Source organism: Pinus tabuliformis, chromosome J, assembly GCF_031772625.1.
Source record: "Pinus tabuliformis cultivar Carrire ecotype Pingquan chromosome J, CPIR1, whole genome shotgun sequence".
NCBI classification, from domain to species: domain Eukaryota; kingdom Viridiplantae; phylum Streptophyta; class Pinopsida; order Pinales; family Pinaceae; genus Pinus; species Pinus tabuliformis.
This window is the reverse complement of record NC_142295.1, coordinates 1,132,565,189-1,132,580,504: the sequence shown is the minus strand read 5'-3', so window position 1 is coordinate 1,132,580,504 and position 15,316 is coordinate 1,132,565,189. Positions and strand designations below refer to the sequence as shown.

The 15,316-nt window shown below is 38.7% G+C and overlaps 1 protein-coding gene across 6 annotated transcripts in view; it reads right to left on the bottom strand.

Annotated features, from left to right (window-relative positions):
* LOC149231065 (Protein phosphatase 2C family protein) overlaps positions 1–15,316 on the bottom strand; it is a 434,498-nt gene that overhangs the window by 77,131 nt on the left and 342,051 nt on the right. For all 6 annotated transcript variants that reach the window (XM_089379112.1, XM_089379111.1, XM_089379109.1 and 3 more), the window contains one exon: positions 13,302–13,385. In XM_089379112.1, the coding sequence (XP_089235238.1) occupies positions 13,302–13,385 (84 nt within the window). The remainder of the gene's footprint in view (positions 1–13,301; positions 13,386–15,316) is intronic.

Here is a 15,316-nt window from a genome sequence, read left to right as displayed (position 1 = left end):
AAAGAACCCAAGTCAACCCTCCTCCACGTCTCTTCCACCAGATCAAAGTCATCAAAGTCAACACTAGTCAAATTTATTAATTATGGTCACTTCCTAAAATTTCGGCATCTTCCTGAAATTTCGGGCCATGCAATTTCGACCATGTACCAACTATGAAATACCACAAGAATTCTCGCATGTGTGGACAGATTAGGGTAGAAAACAAACTTTCTCTCTCCTTTGATTTTGCCCTCTCTCTCCTTTGATTTCGTTGATTTTCTTCTTCTTGTTTTTACATAAATCAAATTGGTTTCCAATATGTCGAGCACAGTTGCCAATATATAGTTGTTTGACCATATGAAGAGACACAACTTATGGGCTAGCCGACTTGTCCATCTGGAGGGTTGACTTGGTCTTGTGGTGAAATAATTAACTCTTTTCACTCAAAACAAAAAAAATATATTTTTCTTACAAATAGTCCAAATGGGATTTTGACTCATGAGAAATTTTTCTTTTAACTCAATAAACCCTAGAAGCATGAAGAACATGCTTGACTAATGAAATAATAATAAAACATTATTTTTCTTCTTTTTTCTTTTACATGAAATACATATTGATACAAGTACAATGATAATTATGAAGACCAAACCTAGTTACAATTTTCAACACTCCCTCTTAACTAGGGAGGTATTCATAATTACACAATAGGATACAAGGATACTCTCAAATTGAAATATTCTCATAAGAAGAGTTCGGATTGATAAGCATCATCATAACCAACATTGTCAATTACAAAATAGCAAGGCCTTGACTGACAAGCTCTATCTCTCCACTAGATCAGACCACAATGTTGGGAGGCATATATTTGGACACCACCACAACCTCTCAAGGCACAAATCTTATCCAGATGTTTATCAGGTATGTCCTTACAGGACTATTCTTATCTTGGATATCTCCCCCATCCTAAAAGAATATCGGTCCTCAAGACTACTCTTATCTTAGATTCCCAATCCTCAAAGAGTATTGGTCCATGGGACTACTCCTATCTTGGATACCATTTCTCGAGCCCTCAAGGAGAATCGATCCTAGACAGTGTTGCGAACATCTCAATAACATCCCAATTTTATCTCGAAATCACGATTTTTTGGCCTATCCGATGTTTGTCGATTTTTACCGATATTTTGAAGGTATCTTGATTTTGCCAATTTTTACGATTTTTTGGTTTTCCAAATCCTTGCCGATTTTATCCCGATGTTGATGCTCGCAACATTGGTCCCAGATGTTTATCCAACCCCCATTCTCTGTACCAGTGTCTTCACTAGGCTTACAGTTGTTAGTCTTGGCCATAGTGCATGACACATGGAGATTACAATGTCCCTCATCATTCCCTCTCAACCAAGAGGTAATCCTCACTCCCTCTCAAGCAGGGAGGAACAATCACAATACTCATCAAAGCATCGGCTACATGTTCTTCAAGTAGATCTATTGTAGTTGCTTAGCTCCTCTCTGTATCACATCATAACGAGCTTCGACCTTCCTGGACCCTTGTCAATCTTCACGTAGCTCTAACATGTCATCAAGTAGTTCGTCAAACATCTTATGGAGCCACTCTCCGTCGTTGATCACACAAGCCTTCACATATTCTTTCTTCATGATAAGGTTCTACATTCATGCCCTTTTTAAAGAATTTATATCATCTTCCAATGATCATCAATAGTATCTGTGTCAGCAATAGTGCCTAGCAAACCAATCAAACTAGAGCCAATTACAGCTCCCTGTTTCCAATCAAACCCATCATACCATCAAGTGATCAACAATCTGTTTCATGATTGTTACCGCTCAAACTAGCAAGGGTCCTAAAATGGGATCCTTGAAGGGCTACCACTAGGTCAAGGGCAACAATGGAGTAATAGCCCACTGTCACCTTGTCTAAGGCTCCCTACTCTTTATGGACTTTCATCGATGGGAGGAAACCCATTGTAATAAGGATCACAAAATAGAATGGACCAATGATATCATGAAAGGTGATCCTAAAAGCCTATTCACAAGAGAGGCTCAGATATATGGCCTGTTTTCTTTTGAAAGCAAGATGAAAGGCTCTCTAGGAAGGGCTAAGGGGAATTCTAAGAGCTAGTGTTTGAGTATATGACTTGTCAAGAATATTCTTAGCTCCTAAAATCCTTGTGGAAACTTGGTTTCCAAGTGGTCTTTGTGAAATTGGCTTCAATAAATTGTGGGACCACATGAGACCAAGTGGACTCGAGGTTAGGTCAACGGAATGGGGTTAAGCAACCAATGATGTGCTTGAACTAATCAGGAAGGATAAGGGGATCAAGGAATAAATTTTCAATGAAAGGTAATGCAATGATCCCAGTGAAGTTTCTAGCCTAAGGAAACCAAGGGCAAGAATCGGTCTTCTAGCTAGGGCTTGCCATATCTCAAGATCCCACCATTGGAATCTCATGAAATTTGGAAGGCTTCTTGAAGACACACCAGCGCAGTTTTGGACCAAAAATCGAAGTGTTTCGATGGCTAGATTATGAGATAATTGATGCCCTAGGTGACCTATGTATGTTAGGCCTAGAAAAGAGGGGAAGGTGAAAGAAATAAGCTTTGAGGTGATCACCTATGGAGGACCAATGCCTAAACCTTTAGGTAGATTTGAGTCAAGTAGAATAATGACTATGGACATTCAATTTTCTATGTCAAGGAGGCCTTAAAGACAACTTCGCAGACCTTTAGGGCAACAGCAAAAGCAGCTTCAAGGACTTTAAACTTTATTTTGCAAAAATGATGGCTTATGAAGATGGAATTCAGTACAGAAGCATCTCTAGGAATATTCTTTTGTAATACACGGCCCATACATGATGCATCACTATCTAGAAACCCAATTTCCACAACTTCGCAATAATGGATGCAACGAATTAGCACTAGTATAGCAAAAATCCAGCAGCAATGTATGTGACAAAATAAAGAAGAAAAATAGCATTAAATGTACTTACGTGTATTAAGAGTATATCTAACCATCAACAATTTGCCAATCAAGAAACTCCAAGACAAACGAAAATAATCCAAACATCAAAATTCATTCCATGCTCCTAAAAATCATCCTTTAAGAAGGATAGTGAAGTTCTTTAAAGAGATATAAGTCCAACCAAGTAATGATGCTAAAATGAATTCACACCACTTTTATTTATGCACTTCTAATGAGTTCGATTTAACTGATTAGGCCTACATTAGGCCCTAGAATAAAATAATGTGCAAAATAACTAACTTTTAGTGACAAGCCCACCAAACTAGCTGATAAACAAAAGAATATGTTAGTTTTTGTAGCATCGGATGTGTTCGAGCCACAAGATTTGGTGGAGAGGCTAGAATACATGTATTCTCCAATACCCAGAAATCGTTTCTGGAAATTCCACCAAGATACGACTTAATTAGATGTCTTAGTCGGTTTTTAATATTTCCTAAGTCTAAACTTAGAAAATATGATTAATTAATCAGAATTAATTAAGTCATGGTGAGAATGTTCTAGAAAAGTACATAGATCAATTTCTAGTTAATCATAGTCATCGATTAAGATTTAATCGTGGTCGTTGAAGTCTCAACGGAGGATTATAAGAAGTCAATGGGGCTTGGAGAAGATACACCAAATCAGTTGAGCATTTGATTTTGCTGGAAAATCGATCTCCAGAGTAGCAGCATTCAGTTGCCGGAGGTGATTTAGTGAGATCAAAGCAGTGAGAGAGGGGCAGAGATAGTGAGGTCAGAGGAAGCTTTTCCAGTTCCGGTGAGTACATTGCAGAGAGGTAGTGTAGAGCCCTCTTGGGGAGATTTCTCTTTTGCTGGGGAGAAGGAAAAATTCTAAGCCAGAAGCTAGGCAGAGGCTCCAGAGGAAAAGAGTAGTTTCCCAAACAACAGCTGACGAGACAGTGAGAGGAGACGCAGTTTCGAGCTTGTGGGACACAGTAACTATGTAGACTGACATAGTGACTGCGCAGAGGGAGCAACGAGCAGCTCAATTCGAGCTAAGGTGAGTGTTGGATGGCCTATGGAGCAAGAAATTTTTCTCACTAGTTATTATTGCCAATTATTTCTTTGTTTGGATTGCTATTTTAAGCATCCATAGATTGTACTCACATTTTCACTACTGCATAATATCATAACCCTTAGCAGTTGCACCAGCTTTCTCGAGTTGGGCTTTTCCAGGGACTTAGTCAAAAATAATGGTGTCATATTATGTGTGCGTCTATTTCTTCCAACATTTTTATTTGTTCTGCAATATTTTATTTGAGAAGGTTGCAATGTATTTAATTCGATATTCGTCGTAACACACGGCAAGTAAATTGTTTAATTAAATTAACAATTAGAAGAATTAACATCAGTTGCCGCAATAGGATTCGGGGTTAGCCGAATTTTCACTGAATAAGCCTCTCAAGAAGTCAAATGATGAATAATACATGTTGTTGGGCCTTCTAAGAAGTCGGATGAAGTCTATAGGTGCCATAATGATGAATAGGACTCCCAAAAGTAGTGGACAAGGGGCTGGCCCCTTGTTCTTCAAAAATAAACCTGTGGTGCTCCCAGTGGGTGTGGAGGCACACAGATAACCTCATGGATCTTCAAGTAGATCAGAGATGCATGCAGACCATCTGTAAGGGCTCAGATGATGGTGTAAGTGATGCCATATCAACATACAAGTCCTGGTTCATCTGCCAAGTGCATGGTACAACTGTGGCACTGGCTGGGCATAACGAACCAAGCGCATCTTCGTCCAATAGGTGAATCTCAAGCAATCTTTGAACATCTTTGGGGATCCATGGAGTGTTGTCTACTGCTATAGAGGCCCATGGCTCTCTACACACACCCTACATGTGTCAATGTAGCCCTCTGGAGAGTTAGGACCCTGTATAGGGAGACCAAACTCAAAATGGGAACCATCTGCAATCTTGCATAAGATCCAATGCATCCCCTAACCCTCCAACACAACGAGCTTACAAACCATGGCCAACAAGTGGACACTTCATAATGGCATGCCCTTCCACAGTGGGCTTTGGCATGTGTTAATGTCTCCAGGCTCTAAAGCGAGTTAACCAAGTACCTTATTAGGTGTTTTCTACCTTTAGAGGGGATAGTATGTCCAAGGTACATCCTTCAAATGGTGGTGGCATGTGATAAAGAGGTGAATGGTATAGGGAATGAAAGGGGCAATCATGGGCCACATATCAGGGTACAAGGGTAGCAAGAAAAAGGGAAGCACACACTTGGGTATATAATGTATAATAGGGAGCAATCGTGGTACATGAGGTGCCTCGGCCTTGATTTTTCCACCCTTCTTTATATTCCTTTTGCCTAAGATCCAATAAAGAAGATCCCACGGGACTAAGATCCAAGGGTGTCTACGAGACAAAAGCACAGACTAGCTCACTATTTTCGCCAAATCCCCACATTAATCCATGCCCAGAAGTGTCCATGATAAGCAAACTCAATACTCAATTACCAAATGACGTGGCATAACCTTAGGTTCGAGAGGCCCACCTTCAAACATATGCTCATGACAGATGGGTGAGGGACCACATGGTTGGCTTGGGTGGCGGAGAAATGGCACAACGAGCTAGTTGGTGGCTACAAGGGGTTGTTGGCTGCCGACTAAGGATCGTCTTGGAGAAAAGAAATTTCCTAGGGATATCACCGTTAAAGTGGTGGGTAACAATGACTTCTTGTATCAATTTGTTGCATTTACTGCCTCTATAGTGTACACACTTTTGTATGTTCTTCCTAGAAATCATATCATATCCCAAGCATTATTATAGTTGTCAAATCAATCAGAATGACATCTAGTCAAGATGCAGAATCTTTCATGTTAATTTCTGTTGCTCGCTCCCTCTAAGGTCAACAATACTTCATATACAAATTATGTCAATGATGTGTTCCTGGATCGAATTAATGTAACTGATCGAGATCTAATAACTTCTTCTAGCTGAGACGAGTAAGCTTCTTCCCTTTTAAATTGTGCTTTCTTGCTGCCATCTAAATAACATTTTTGATGCATACTCTCTTCTTGTCTTTGTGCTTTGCTATGTTCTTCCAAATCTTCCATCTGTTAGTCAAGCTTAGATAGATATTGTCTTGACCTGCAATCTTTGTTAGAAGACTATGAAAGAACAAAAGAGCAAAGTGCATAGACAAAATAACGACAATGATAATTAAAGAAAGTAGATATAGAATGCTTATCCTCTGGGAAGAGTCGACTCCCTCTTAATCTTGGACCTTAGCATGATGTTCTTTCTGTCAATCTCGAGCTAGATTTTCTTTTTACAACAGAAATGGTTAGTTAGGGTTTCTATTTCTAGGGTTTTCTAACCCAAATATTAGCTACTATTTATGAATCCTAGATCCTCCATAGTCACCAAGACCTGTTATTCAAGAATTGCAAAACTCTACAAGCATGCTGCAAAACCTAATGGTACTATTGACATGCCATTTATTCATTTCATTTCTTGATCACAAGACCCAGACTTCAAGGAAGTAATCTGAATGGAAATATATCTGTTATATCGTGATCTCTAATATACTTGTGCAGACCCTTATTGCTATCTTTCAAGAGATCATCACCATGACCTAGAAGACTTAATATTATAATCAATTGACATATGTCATGGAATGCACAAAAATTACACGTACCTTTTTCAATGTTACCTATTCTTCACTTTTGTCTTATGCTGCTTACACTAAAATCGGACTGCTTCTGCAACCAGTTCTTCATACTAGTCTCAGTCCTTCATCCTTCAATCCCTCAGGATTCAACGTCAGATAGGACGGCTTCAAGGTGTCATTCATTCTTTTATTCTGTATAGGAGTCTTGGTAGCATGGCTGCGTTATGTACTAATGCTTCAGATATCTTGTTACAGTCCTTGCTGCTACATGTACTAGTGTCAGAGAGATAAGCTTCATACATTTTTAATAATACTTCTAGTCTTGTCCTTTAACTGTAGAGATGATTATGGTCTCTTCCACAGCAAGGTGACTTCTGCACATGTCTCAAACAATTGTCTTTTGCATATAACCTTTGTCCAACAAAATGACAAACTCTGAAACATTCCTCAGGTCCTATCTACATCAGGACTTTTGCATATAGTGCTACAAAGCTTCACCCAATCTTCCATGCTCAGTTTATTCACAAATTCAAAGGTCTTAAACTTAACCTTCTTATTCGGATGCTTTGATTGCCAAATTGAGTCTTCAGTTGTTCATATGAACTTTTTTCCATAGGAGATGTCCACAAGAACTCACATTTCTCAACAGAGAAGAGTTACTGGCTTTGGACATCTTCTGTAACGTCATCATAGATAACTTGACTTTTAGAAGTATGTTGTCATAGTGAATTTGTACATTATAGGAAGATGTAACCTTCGGATGCCCTAGAGAAAATGATCGAATTGATATTTGCCTCAAAGATACAGGGATCAGAGAGAGCTGGTTTGGATGTCTTCCACAGCATGTTTGGGTTTGTTATTAGTCTGGATCTATCATATACATTGTTCTTTGATTAGTTCAGACCAGTGTTGCCGATATTCGGAAATATCGCGATATTTTCGGCGAGCCGAAATATCGCCGACCAAATATCACGATATTTTATGGTTTTGAAAATATCGCGCGATTTCCGATATATCGCCGATATCTCGAAAAATATCGCGCGACGACGTAAAATATCGCCCGGTGACAGCGAAATCTTTCCGCGCGACCTATAAAATTCGATTTTTGGTTTTTTTCATGTCATTTTGTTTTTTCTGAGCGCTGGAGAAGGAATGTGGTTGCTGCCAAGGAGGGTTTGAACGTTCCATAGCCATTATTGCCAATTTGCCACCAAGAACGAAGATTTCTCTAAGCTGCAAGTGCCAAGAACAGTGAGACATCTCATTCTTCCCTACAATCATTTTGCTTGGTTTTTGTTTTCCATTTCAAAATGCAAGGGTTTTAAATTTATCACCATAGTGTGCACTGTGTAGGAGAGAGATGCATTGAAACTCTTTGCAAAACATAGTGATTCTCACTGCTCAGAACAAACATATATTCCAAACATTAATTGCTATATCTGTTTCAAAAGATTGCACAAGTCATCAAGGTTTGTCACTATGTTTTCATTGCTGCCATCATAGATCACTGTTAGTGTCAAAATTTCAAATTATTACCACTGTTAAGATTCTTCAATTGGTGATGGAAGGGAAGGCTATCCTATTCCTAGAGAAAAAGAAACAGCTTCACAGTAGATTAGAATGGAATGAAAATACTGGACAGTGGATAATTAAGTAATGAACTAGTTTACCTGTTCTAATTTTTTGATCCATATATGACCAAAATCAGTAAAATCATGACCAAAATAGGTCCAAAAAATAGAACAGTTAGACAATTCCTTCACATGACAATTTTTTTACCTTCTTGTTGAAGTGCATTTTGAATAATAATTGAAGTAAATGGCTGATCTTCATCTCACTAAAACAGATTGAAAATCCATTTCTATTTCACATCAGATTGGAACTATTAACTTAAGAAACTCTCCATGCCACTATTATGGCCATACATCATCATCGAGTTACTTAGAGGATCATTGTTGTCAGGAGAGTCAAGCTCACTGTGATGTGTCACATCTATATCAGGCCTGTATCATTGTCAAGTGACAAGTCATCATCAGGTTCATATCACTGTCAAGGTAATACAAATACAAAAGAGGTCACTGCTAGGAGGTTGAAACCGTTGAATACCGAGGTCTAATAATGCACCTACAGCAGTGGTATAATAATTAATTATTAATTAAGTAACAGTCACCTCATTTCCTCATTTCCTTGGCATATCATTTGCAATTTTGCATTGTTAGGCTCTTTCATTGCTTGGCATCTTTGGTTAAAGTGGCAATTATTGCATGATACAAGCTCACTGCCCTCTTAACTTTTAAGTCTGCTCTTTTTTAAATTTTTCATGCCCATTGCAAAATTGCAAATTTGCAAATAATGTAGCAAAAAAAGTTAAAACTGTTTTGTAAAATGATGTGGTTATTAACTTATTTGTAATTTTGTATTACTTATTAAGTTACTAATTCCAAATTTTTTTTGGTGCTCTAGGTTTCCTTTTGAGTTAGCCCACTACAAAATACAAATATGCCAAAAGCCTTGGACCCATTTTGGGAGTATGGGAGCCCTGATGGTGGGACAAATCGTGCATATCTTATATGCAAATTGTGTGGGACCAAGATGACAGGTGGGATTACACGACTGAAATACCATCTTGCTAGACTCAGTGGACATGATGTTGGGGTTTGTACAGTTTCTAGTCCGGAGCTTATACAAAAAGCTCTTGAGGCAATTGAAGAAAAGGACAAAAAGAAGGAAGAGGCAGAAAGAAACAAAGCTGAACGTGCAGGTAGATCTTTAGGGATATCTTCTCCTGATTTTGGTGTTGAGGTTAGTGGGCCTAATGGCCCTAGTAGGAGGGGCTCCACAACTGGCACACCATCACATGCTACTGCTAGTGTGAGTGCAAGGTCATCATTTTTTGTTCCATGAACAGGAGCTGGAGCACAACCTGGTATAAAATCGCTTGTTAAAAAGAAGGAGAAGCAAGAAGCAGATAGAGTTATGGGGAGGTGTATTTTTTGGAGCGACTTACCTCTCAGCATCACAAAAACCAATCCATTTTGGGAGCCAATGTGTGATGCTATTGCTGTTGTGGGCCCAGGGTACAAAAGTGCCACATATGAGGAGTTGCGGGGGCCAATTCTTCAAGCAAAAAAACAGGACATAAACTCTAGATTGGTGGAGTTGAAAAAGACATGGGAAGTCACTGGATGCACAGTGATGTCTGATGGTTGGACAGATAGGAAGGGTAGGACCCTTCTAAATTTCTTGGTACATTGTCCTAAAGGTACCATGTTTATTAAATCATTGGATGCATCAGAACATATCAAAGATGCAACGACGATATTTGAGTTGTTAGATGGGTTCATTCGGGAGATTGGTGTGCAGAATGTGGTGCAAGTCATAACAGACAATGCAGCTAATTATGTGTCTGTCGGCAGAATGCTTATGGAGAGGCATCCCACATTGTTCTGGACTCCATGTGCAGCGCATTGTCTTGATTTGTTGCTTGAGGATATGGGGAAACTCTCCTTCATCAAGGAGGCAGTTGATATGGCTAGGAGCATCCCCAAGTTTATTTATAACCATGCTTTTGTTCTTAGCCTTATGAGGAGGTTCACTAGAAACAAGGAGTTGCGGCGTCCTGCCATCACACGTTTTGCCACAACCTTTATTACTCTTCAGTCTTTGCTTCGATGTCAGTTCGAGTTGAAGCAAATGTTTGTGTCTGATGATTGGCGTAATTGTAGATACAACAGGAGACCTGATGGGAAAGGCATTGCAAAAATGGTGTACTCTAAGACATTTTGGCATGGAGTAGAAGAAGCATGTGCAGTTAGCGAACCTATAGTAAAGGTTCTTAGATTGGTGGATGGAGAGAAGCCTGCAATGCCTTATTTGTATGAGGGCATGGATAGGGCCAAGGAGGCCATTCGTTCCTATCATGCAGACAAGGATTCTGCTAGTCTTGATAGGCAGATGATGTTATGGGATGTGATCGATAGTCGGTGGACAGGGATGCTTCATTGACCCATTCATGCAGCAGCACTCTTCCTCAACCCCGCATTTTCATACAAATGCAACTTTGATTTTCATGGCAAGGTGATGGAAGGGCTCCATTCCTATATTCAGAGGATGGTACCTGATCCTGAGCTTCGTAGCAAAATCAATCGCGAGATACAGTCTTATCGGGATTGTGTTGGCCTATTTGGCTTTGATGATGCTATTAGGGAAAGGACCCTCTTTATGCCACGTAAGTGACAAGTAATCACTCATTAGAAATTAGAATAAAATTTTAAATAATGTTTTAACTTTTAAGTTTTTGAATTTTTTATTTCATTATTTTGTTGTAGATATTTGGTGGCGAAGCTATGGTGCAAGGGCACCAAATTTGCAAAAATTGGCTATACAAATCTTGAGTCAAACATGTAGCTCTTCAGGGTGTGAGCGCAATTGGAATGTATTTGAGAAAGTACACGCCGAAAAGCGCAACAGGTATAACTTTGAACTCAAGCCTTCAGTTGAGCAATTACACTTATTGTAATTTTTAATTTTTAATTTATGACCTTCAAGAGTCAAGAGTCAAGAGTCAAGACTCATTACTTTTTTTGACACTCTTACAGGTTTGAGTTCGCACACCTCAACGATTTGGTGTATGTGCATTACAACATCCGACTTCGAGTGAGGCAAATAGAATCACCAATGGATCCAGATGCCATTTCCTTAGACAATATTGATGTATTGTCTCCGTGGAGGGTGGAGTCAGAGGAGCCCATATTGGAGGAGGTTCCTTCATGGTTAGAGCCAGTGGCAAATGATCCATTAGAGCAAGGGCAGCCAGAGGAGGACTCGGAGTCAGAGGAGTAGCAGCACTTAGAGGAGGAGGAGGAGGAGGACACTGCAGGAGCATCAGCGTCAACACCATCTGCTATAGATATAGGAGAGCATAGCTCCATACCTAGCACTCATTATTTGACATTAGGTGCACAGGCAGGGTCAGGGACTTCTACTACTAGGGGCAGGCCTGGCAAACAGCCCATCATGTTTTCCCGTAAAAGGGGGAGAGGGCAGTGGATAGATAGCTGCTAGTTTTATTTGTTATGCTACATGTAACTCATGATGATGAGATACTTTTATATATGTGATGTTATTTTGTATTGATTCTCCACATTTGAGTCCTTGAATGGACAATTATCAGGGATCAGTGGGATTTGGTATCGCCTTTGATATATCATTTCTATTTGACATCATATATATTAGTGTTTTCTTCATATTTATGTGCCAATGTGTTTATTTCATGTTGTTATTGCTTTATATGTTTAAAAATCTGAAAAAAATGAATATATTATGCATTTTTTATGCTTGCCGATATTTGCCAATATTTTCGCCGATATTGCCGATAAGATATTTTCTGGACCCTCGCCGATATTTTCCCGATACTGATATTATCAACACTGGTTCAGATTACTGTCTTATTTGTCAATCCTTCATCTTCAGAAAATTTGGATGCCTTGGATGCCTTGAATCTGTCAGGATGCCATGTTTATGTAGATCTCCTTGGAAACATTTGTAATTCTCAAAAATATATATGGTAGAGAGTTTTCATTCCACATTGATATAATACTTCAGATGTGTTATGAACCATAGAGAAGCATCATAGAGCCACATAGATTTCCAGACTTGTTTGTCATAGTGTCATAAAAAATTCCTATACCACAGTACCATAAAAGAATTGAATGCTACCATATCTTATGTTTCTCTTAATCATTGGTTCATCTCCTCTTCTCCTTATGATGTACTTATGGTTCATGCTGATTTAGGGTTTGATGATGGTTCCATTCAATCCTCTTGTGATCTGAACAGGAGGGTGGTTGGTTACAAGAACACACCCCCTAGTGGCTATCTGAACACTGTGGATCACATTTTAGCCAAGGATTTGGCCAGGCTATAACAATACTAACGTAGGTTCAAAGTTAGTGAACTGCTATGTCATATTAGTGCAAAAGTCATTAAAGGAAAAGAGCATAAATGGAATATAAGGTGCTCTATTTGAAAGGTAGAAAGACATCACAGAAATGAATGCCCCTTGGTGACAAATTATAAAACTGCATCACCTTATCCATTCCCTGAAGGAAAAAACCCTTAGTAGTGAAATTTACAGATAACTTAAACAATCCATGCAAATGCCCTCTACTACATGAGTATGAAACATCTACAAACACTCCTTTATGTGAGTGATACAAGATGATGTGAATCAATGCAGAGCCATGAGGATTCTGCAAAAAGCCTCTAGAATTTGTCCAAGGAAGAAATGACACTAGTGTTAAGAGAGGCTGAGGCATAGATTGAGAAGGAACTACAAGGGATCGATATGCAACCAGAAGAATACCAAGACCATCCCCACTTGCTTTAATTGTGGTGAAGATATTCCAAGGCCATTATAAAAATTGGTCAGAAGGAAGCATTCAGGCCACAGGAAGTTAGAATGAAGTAGATATTATCTAATAAATTTCACAGCCAGATAAATGCAGCATTTGAAGTGTAGCTCAACTTTATTGTTTACGTAAAGCATTACAATAGGGAACGTAGTTGTTAGATGTGTTTGTATTAAAAAATCCTCTTTTATGCACAAACAAAAAACGGAATAGACTAATAACCAATAAAATCTTTAGAACAATATTGCAGAGGACCTTTTTAAACTGGCGATCTCCAAAGGCACGAGATACTTCAAGGCGACCCTGCAGCCGTCCATTTGCTCCAACATAACCTCCTGCCTGAGTTGGCAAGACACAAGTGAGTCAATAGATAAGACTCAAAACTACTAAACTCCATAGCTTTCATTTGCACTGCAATTGAACAATGCAAATACAGTGTTTCTTTGAATTTAACATTGATCTCGTAACACAGCTAGGTACTACATGCCTACAAATGGAAAGGAATAAATCTCAACTTCATTGTATTGAATTAGCAAAATACATCAGGATGTAAAACTACACACTAGCAGAGACTTTCAAGGCTGTGGTCATTGCAACATTTTTCATTGACTAAAAACAGTTAAAGATGGTCCTTTTCTTATTTTTCTCCTGGATCAAACAATTAAAATGGTGCATGGAAGGTAAGTTAAATGGGTGTGATCATCCTTCAAATCATAACCATTTTTCTCATGGTCACATTTTAACAAAACAGTCTTAGAATACTAGCTGCACGCACTTGCAAGAGCTATTCAATGACAAGTAGCCATTTGACTAGACAAACAATATGCTTGTTGAAGGATGCATAAGCCAATAACTTCCTAGAACATTTATCATAAATAGATTTTTGCTGAATTGATTATTATCAGACAATAGTAGTATCGATTCTAAAATTCATTCCTAGAATAACTACAATTCATTATGCATGTCTTTATCCCTGACTTCAATGATATAATTTGACCATAGTTCACTTGCTTCTGAAACAATCAATGTTTACCCAACCTCTTGGAGGTAAGCTATGAACAACTAAAGAAACAAATTCCACTTTCATATTTACTCTCCAGTTAAAACAATAACAGCAGGAACATAGCAATAGTTGATTAAACAGATGAAATATCACAAATTAGCCAGTCATAACTCCACAAAGTTGTGACCATTGAAAAATCTTTTCAGTCTGATAATACAGATTAGAAGCTGCTTACAATGCATGATTGGCAATATGCCGATGCAATATGACAATGTATGTTTCTCCATATTCTAAGATAATCATCACATAAAAACATGTTGTTGAAAATGGTAATCAAAATGTGACTGTACAGATTTTAACTGGGGAGATTTTGAGGGCAATATGAATGTTTCTACATTTCCCAACTAGGTCACCTACCTAACTTCCAACTTCCGTATAGAGGCTTTTCCAATCACCATGCTTTTCTTCTCATCACATTGTTATATAAAAATTAATTATTATGTAAACTATTAGTTTGATTAAGGCATAGGGGCATAGGGCATGATCTTCACCAAGGGGCACTTAGGGCTGTATTTAAACCCGGGCCTCTTACTCTATAAAGCATCCATTCATTTTTTTATTATTAATAAAATATATATCTTGCTGATAGTTGCTGAGTTCTTCTACTGCATGTGGTATCAAAGCAGTTCGCTCCTCAGAGTTGGGTGTTGTTGGGCCATCGTTGTACCATCACTGCACCCTGTTCGTCATTGCTTCACCGTGCACACACAGTTACGTGTCTCACCCGCCTCTTCTCCACCGTCGACGTCCAATGCCAATTCCTCTGCGTCTTGACTTTTGCCTTCAACTTTTTCCGTTCATCCCTTTGTTTGTCTATTGTTGCCTATCCATCGTTCCCATTTCTGTAATTGCTATCCGCCTATTCATTGAACGTCGACATGTCACCCACCTTCCCAAGTCTCGCCCCTGTTCCCCACCCTCTTCTCCACTATCGACATGCCCTTCCTTGACATACATTTCATTTAGACGTCCATCACCCACCGAATCGTAAGTTATAAGGTTATATAAGAATATAATTAAAATTTAATTATATAATTAAGTTATATAAGAATATTTTCAGGCCAGGCAGTAACTCCTCAAAGAAAAATTGATTCGTATGTTTATTCCTTTAGGTTGGTCTTCACTATATACATGAAGGAGAGATTGTTCACTTCATCTCCCGATGACTGTTCACATTACTTATTTATTTATTTACATTTTGTTCACC